At 47.8% G+C, this 6,796-nt stretch overlaps 1 protein-coding gene and 1 long non-coding RNA gene across 2 annotated transcripts in view; one reads left to right on the top strand and one right to left on the bottom strand.

The window, feature by feature from the left end:
- The window catches only part of LOC109296687, a 6,072-nt gene extending 5,554 nt beyond the window's left edge, over window positions 1–518 (top strand). The window contains exon 2 of the long non-coding RNA XR_002097023.1: window positions 9–518. This is a non-coding gene — a long non-coding RNA (uncharacterized LOC109296687). The remainder of the gene's footprint in view (window positions 1–8) is intronic.
- Window positions 519–5,428: 4,910 nt separating this feature from the next.
- Window positions 5,429–6,796, bottom strand: part of GALM (galactose mutarotase) — a 46,235-nt gene continuing 44,867 nt past the window's right edge. Inside the window, exon 7 of the mRNA XM_019516179.1 lies at window positions 5,429–6,507. Within this exon, the coding sequence (XP_019371724.1) occupies window positions 6,430–6,507 (78 nt within the window). The 3' untranslated portion in view covers window positions 5,429–6,429. The remainder of the gene's footprint in view (window positions 6,508–6,796) is intronic.

Below are 6,796 nucleotides of genomic sequence, written 5' to 3'. Positions count from 1 at the left end.
GATGACAGGTTTTGGCAGGGGTGGTGCAGGAGGTGGTGGGGTAAGCAAAAGTATGGGGTCTGGCTGCAGTGAGTCAAGCTTGCTGCCAGTGGCCATGCTCACTGAGGCCAAAAGACCCAAATTCCAGTGCCCTCTGGTAGCCTAGTAGGCTGGATGGAGAAGGTTCATGGATCAAATTAGTTGGTGGGCTGTATGTTTAATAACCTTGCCTTAACCATTTCACACAACTGGAAAGTGCCCCTATAAGCAATACAGGCCCAGAAATAGAACACCGGGGATTCTGTATGTGCTCACTTCTATACTGTACCTAGCATTTGGAATGAATGATCAGTTGCTAATGCATGAGCTATTTAGCTTATGGATAGATACTAAAAAAATATGATTTGGTACATTAATGGCATTTGTTCATCAGCGAGTGATGGTGGATATTGCAGCTATTCTATTGGTTGGTGGTGCATTTTCTTTTTGGCTGTAAAGACCAATATTAGACTTGCAGGTCCAACCACAGTGGTTACAGGTGTACATAGAGTTAGGGGCTACTGTACTGACAGGCTGTTTTCTTCGGTTGTGTTTCTGTTGTAATTCGAGTGACCATTCCTCGTGATGTTGGACGCCATGATTAAGGGAATACCGCTTTGTCCTGTCTCCTGCTAAGGCCTCTCAAAGGTTTGCGTTGATTCCAGAAGCCTTCATATCCTGCTTTCAGGTGCCTTTGAAACAATTTCAGGCATCCTACTCTTCTCTCCCCACCTGCAATTTACCCATATACGATGTTCTTTGGGATGTGCCCATCTTCCATCCTAAAGAAATGGTCAAGCCAGTGTAGGTGCTGCTGTTTAAGTAGTGCAGTGTGATGGTTGGCAGGTTGACTTTAGCAGTGGCTTCTATGTTGGTGATTGTGTCTTGCCACTTGATGTTAAGGATGTGCTGTAAGCAACATAGGTGGAAGCTGTCCAGCTTCTTTTCCTGATATGCATATGTTGACCATGTCTTACTGGTATACATAAGGACATGGAGGACGCAGGCTTTGTACATAAACAGCTTAGTTTTGATTATAAGTTTTGGGTTGTTCCAGACTCATTTGAAGAGCCTTTCCAATGCTTACATTTAGCTCTTCATCCAGTTACTGGTTGTCACTCACTGTGGATCCAAGTTAGCAGAAATTGTTCACTGCCTTGAGAGGTGTGTCATCGAGGCTGATGATGACTGGCAAACACCCTGTCCTAGGACAGGGTGTTTAAAGTGCAACCTTTTAAAGTGCTGCTTTCTTTGTTGTTTTTTTGACATCCTGGAGTAAGATTGCTAATGCATTTGAGAGTATTTTGTGCCTGATTAATTTTGTGGACTGCATTGGCTAAAGGCAATTTTCTTTTTGCCAGATCAATTTACATGTAGTTCTCCGCTTACTAAGAACCCTGATGAGCTGCTGAGGTAAGCACCATTTGACTGATAGTTCTGGAAAGGGGCAACAGAGCCAAAAATACTGGACTTTGACATTGAGGGATTCAGTGACTTCTCCTCAGATTGGAAATGTGATAGAAGCTCTTTGACCAAAAACCAAGCAGCAACCCCCTCCCCTGGGACAGCGTACAAGGACAGAGCTGATTGCTGGTAGCTTTTAGTACTGACAAATGTTTGCTGCTGGGTGGTGGGTATATGCAGGTAACGTCACAGCTCCACACGCGTCTCAACTCTCATTTGTGAAAAAGGAAGTTTTACAAACTCTGACAATGCACTGGAGAAAAACATCCTTGGTTTTGCCTATGCCTTCTGAGAGGCAAGTGGCCAAGTTAGCATCATTAAAATATAAAAAGCAATCCTTTGAAATACTTCTTTAGTTTGTGCATTTCATAAGGTGGGTGACTTGGGGCATGCGGCAATGGGTACAATATAGAGGTGGTGAGCAAGGTGTTGCATAACTACTTTCCATGACTTCTACCCTTAGCTAAAGCCAGTCAGATCTTAGCAAAGCCAACATCCTCTCAACTGAATGAAATGGCCACCTTCCAGGAAACCTTCCTCCACCACTTTTCATAAAACAAATGTAGCTGGTCAGTTACTGGACTGGTACTCGGATTCTTCTGGATCTATCACTGGCCAGATATATCTCTGGGAATTCTCCCCGGACATCTGGTGGAACATCTTGTGTGGCAGGCTGCTCAGAGCTAACCACAGATGGAGGTGCTGTAGTCACAGCCACATCCTGGGAGCCCTCCACAAACCTATTCCTTGCTGTAAAGGAACCCCCTTTTAGAGGAAGGGGATTGGGCGAGGTGGGTAGGGTCAGTGCTGGCAAGTGCCTCGCTTTGCTGTGTCACCAAGGCACAACATGGGAGCATTGCCAGGTGTCTGGGCCTTTGGGCAGCACTGTCTGAGGTGTTGGGTGTACTCCTGATACTCATCTTGACCCCATGAATGCCTGGGTGAGCACTGCAATGGGAACTAGTCGTCTTACTAGGGCTGGAAGTGTGGAACTTAGAGTGCCCCCACCAAATGCACTCAAGGTGTGTAAGTGCTCCCTCGGTTGCTGTGCAGCAGAAGCAAACCGTATTTCTGGCAGGGGGGAGGTGGCAGTATAGAGCTGGTCAGGCTGTGCTGTCTGTGTGTGACAATCCAGGAGGAAAATGGGTTATTAAATATCGAACAGAACAACCAAGTGCCATCTGGAAAGCAGATTGGTAAGAACACGCAGGAACAATGTCCGTAGATGACTGGCTGCAGAGCCAGACACCTGGGGCAGTGGAAGGCATGGGAGCAGTGGTGACTTCTGGTGCTATTGTGCTGCTAAAGTGGCAGCTGATACTTTCAGAGAAAAAGGGTGACATCAACAAGAATGTGAGTCTGAATGTGCAGATATCCTGAAGTGCAGAAATACTCAAAGCTGTCTTAGCACACTGCTTTGGGCTGTCTGATACAGCCAACTAGCTGTATGCTTTGACCATGAGGGATAGTGGGGGTTATTGTTAATGCCCATGTTGTATCTGAAATTGACCTGCATCTAAAAAGTTTCCCAGCTGGCTCAATCTTCCTTCAAGCTGATGTTACAAGCATCACAATTCCTTGCGAAGAAGAATCTGGGAACCTGTAAGAACAGCTAGAAACTAAGCCAGACAACTTGTTAGCTCTAGAGACCATGGCAGTGTAAGGGGATATGAACAGAAGATAGTTATGCTTAGCCAAAGGTGTGAATTTAGATAGATCTAATTAAACCATGGATGCATCATTTTCGACCTGGAAGGATGTGGGCAGTGGAGTCCACCAGGGCTCGGTCCTCGGGCCTGCACTGTCCAACATCTTTATCAGCAACTTGGATGAGGGGGTGAAAAGCACCTTGTTCAAATTTGTGGATGACACTAAGATGTGGGGAGAGGTGGGCACGCTAGAAGGGAGGGACAGGTTACGGATGGGCGGATGAGAATAGGATGGGATTCAGTACTGATGAGTGCAGGGTACTGCACCTAGGGAGGAAGAACCAGCAGCATACCTACAGGCTGGGGAACTCCCTCCTCGTCAGCACAGAGGCAGAAAAGGATCTTGGAGTCATTAATGATTCCAGGATGAATATGAGCTGCCAATGTGAGGATGCGGTCAGTAGGCCAACCGCCCCTTGTCATGCATCCACAAATGCATCTCAAGCAGGTCCAAGCAGGTGATCCTCCCCCTCTATGCGACACTGGTCAGGCCGCAGCTGGAGTACTGCATCCAGTTCTGGGCGCCGCACTTCAGGAGAGATGAGGACAGTATTGAGAGGGTCCAGAGGAAGGCCACTTGCATGGCCAGGGGGCAGCAGGGCAGGCCCTACAAAGAGAGGCTATGGGACCTGAACCTGTTCAGCCTCCACAAGAGAAGGCTGAGGGGTGATCTGGTGGTCATCTATAAACTTACTGGGGGGACCAGCGGGTAATGGGAGAGGGCCTCCTCCCCCGAGCACTACCAGGAGTAACTAGGAATAATGGCTCAAGTTGATCAAGAGTAGGTTCAGGCTAGACATCAAGGAGGCACTACTTCACTGTCAGGGCAGCTAGGATCTGAAACCAACTTCCAAGAGAAGTGGTGCTTCCTTCTACCCTGGGGGTCTTTAAGAGGAGGTTAGATGAACACCTTGCTGGGGTCATTTGACCCCAGTACTCTTTCCTGCCGTGGCAGGGGGTCAGACTTGATGATCCGCTCAGGCCCCTTCTGACCCTACCAACTATGAAACTCCAGGTGGATCTTTTTTATTTTCTTACCATGATTTGACTGGGGGAAGGTTCCAATTAAATTGGGGGAAGTAACTTTTAAACTTGAAACACGTGTCTGCAGAGGGCTGTGTTGCATTAGTTTAAAAATACAGCTCCTCTGAAGTTTGTCTATACAGAAAGTCACATCAGGCCCAAGTGAAAATCAGCTGCCTTTTAAGACTCGCCATTCTGGAGGAAAATCTCAAATGGAAGAAAACTGAGCAACAAGAAGAGTAGCTGGAAGGAACAGACTGTGTGAGAGAGAGATAAGAGGATGGTACAGAAAATGAAGGGCCTGACTGACAGCTCTTTGACTGAAAGCTACTTCCTGTTTCATCACCCTGTGACCAAAATTATAGGAGTGTTTGTAGAGGACTTGGGCTGGCCCCGTGGAGGTGAAATCAGAGCTGGATTCCATGAATGGGGTCTGGGTAGTGGAAGAGCTCAGGTATACTGCTGCATTGCTCCTTTTTCCTCTGACTGTCCCTGCCAGGTAGAGTGCTCCTTTCCCATGGCTGGCAGGCCTGTGAGTAATTTGATTAGTCTGTGAGCTCTAACAGAACAGACTTTTGGTAACAGGTGCCCTGGCAGCCAGCACAGCTTAAAAAAGCTCTAAGGCTGGGTCCTGGCCAGGAAAAATTGGATTCAGCAAGATAGGATGGCAAAGCTGCCTTTACGTATACAACTCCCACTCTGTCCACTGGACACCCCGTGGCTTTGCACTTGAGGTCTGGGGCATCTGCAAGCTACAAGTTCTTTTTTCACTGAAGGAGTAAAAGGAAAGCGAGCAATAACGATCTTGCCTAGGGAAGCACACTGAGGTGGTGATCAGTAATAGGAATGAAGTGAATATAACATAAGCTTAAAGCAGGGCTACCCATTTGGCAGCTCCCAGGCCACGTGCAGCGTTCAGGCTCTCACTCAACTGCCACTCGCTCTATTGCTCTGCCTACAGCGGCTTGGCACTCCCCTTCCCTTCCCTTCTCTGCTTTCTGTTTCTTGCCCCCTTCAGGAGATGGAGCAGCACAGCACAGCACCAGGGCACCTGCAGTTGGGGTGCTGAGGGCTAGGACAGGGAAAGGCACATGCACATGGCACAGTGAAGGGGGGGTGGGGTTCGCACAGGTCCTTCATTTCCTGTAGTGAAGTGGGGACCCACTGCCTTTGCTGGTGCAGACCCCAGCTGCTTAGACGTTAGACAGCACTGGTCTAAAGAAACAGAGGTGTGTTGATTTTAATCTTCACAAAGCTGTCTCCTTCCGGCCAGAACAGGACACATGTTGAGATTATATCCGCGAGTATTATTTGTTGAAAGAGAAGGCTGGCTTTACTTATTTCAAAAGCACCTGGTCCTACAAATCCTTGTACCTGGGAGTAGTCCCTTCAGTCCTTCATTCACATAGTCCCACTGGCTTTAGTTCCTACTTACAAGAGCGAGAACATCTGTCCCTAGGGGCAAATGTTGTACTAGTTATACTAGTGTGTTGTATTGTTTAACTATACCTAGACAAGAAGGGGAACAGCATGTGTGAGTCACCTGTAGGCCCATATGAGGGGTTCTACTGGTGTACTTACTGGTAAAACATTACCTAACCCAGGTACAGGTAAAACTTTCCAGATTAGACCAGACAGATCAGACAGAGCCAAGGAGGATGGACAGTCAGGGACAGCCCAGAAAAAGGAATGATGGGTTGATTATTTTTGGTCCATTTCTGGGCACTACAAATTCAAGGTTTTATTTTGGACTGAATTGGTGAAAACAAGGCAAATATAGCAGGAGCAACCTGACAAGTGTGTGGGGGAGCAGGATGACTTGGAGGCTTCACATTGCATCAAAGACTGGACCTAACTCAATGCCAGGGGAGAAAGTGGGCTATAAGCCTGTCAGTGACAGGAAAGATATTTAGTGGCGACTAGGGCTGTTGGGGGGAGCCTTTCAAAAGCACTCACGGCTGGCCTACTTCCCCCGCTCACTGGAATCAACCAGAGTTTTGCCAGTGGTTTCCATGGAAACAGTCAAGTTAGCATAGAGAAGCAACCACAGTGCTTCTACCAACCCATCCCCAGGCAGGGAAAGTCCCTGCCTCTGTCACATTTGCCTAATGTTATTGTAGTTTGGAAGATCCTTCCACCATTTTTAGTGGATTTTGCTTAATGTACGGAGCACGTATTGCTGTTTGTTTGCTTTTGGGTGCTGAGCTGACTTTCCTCAAGATGCAGAGAACCTGAACCAAGTTGTGTGGTTGTACTCGTCTCCTGGCTGCAGCAGGACATCTGGGAAGTGGGGCTGTAGAAAAGAAAAATGCTGTATGTTAAGAGTTGTGATTTCACCTCCATTTGCTGAGAGCTATTATGGCTATGGTCAAGAACAGGGGTGTCCAATCTTTTTGAATGGGGGGCCAGATCATGAACTTTTTATTGCCCAGTGGGCTGACGAGCCATATTCAAACACCCTCTGTCCTGGGCCAGACAGACCCTGCCTGTGTAGTCCTGCCGCACCTGCCTGTTACTGCAAGGTTCATGGTAGCTACTGGTGGGCAGGAGGGACCCATTCTGCATCCAGCCAGCTACTGCCC

This window comes from Gavialis gangeticus, unplaced genomic scaffold (assembly GCF_001723915.1).
Source record: "Gavialis gangeticus isolate Ggan-Ray unplaced genomic scaffold, GavGan_comp1, whole genome shotgun sequence".
Classification (NCBI taxonomy): Eukaryota; Metazoa; Chordata; order Crocodylia; family Gavialidae; genus Gavialis; species Gavialis gangeticus.
Note: the sequence above shows the minus strand (reverse complement) of the source record. Positions and strands in the feature narration are given on the sequence as shown.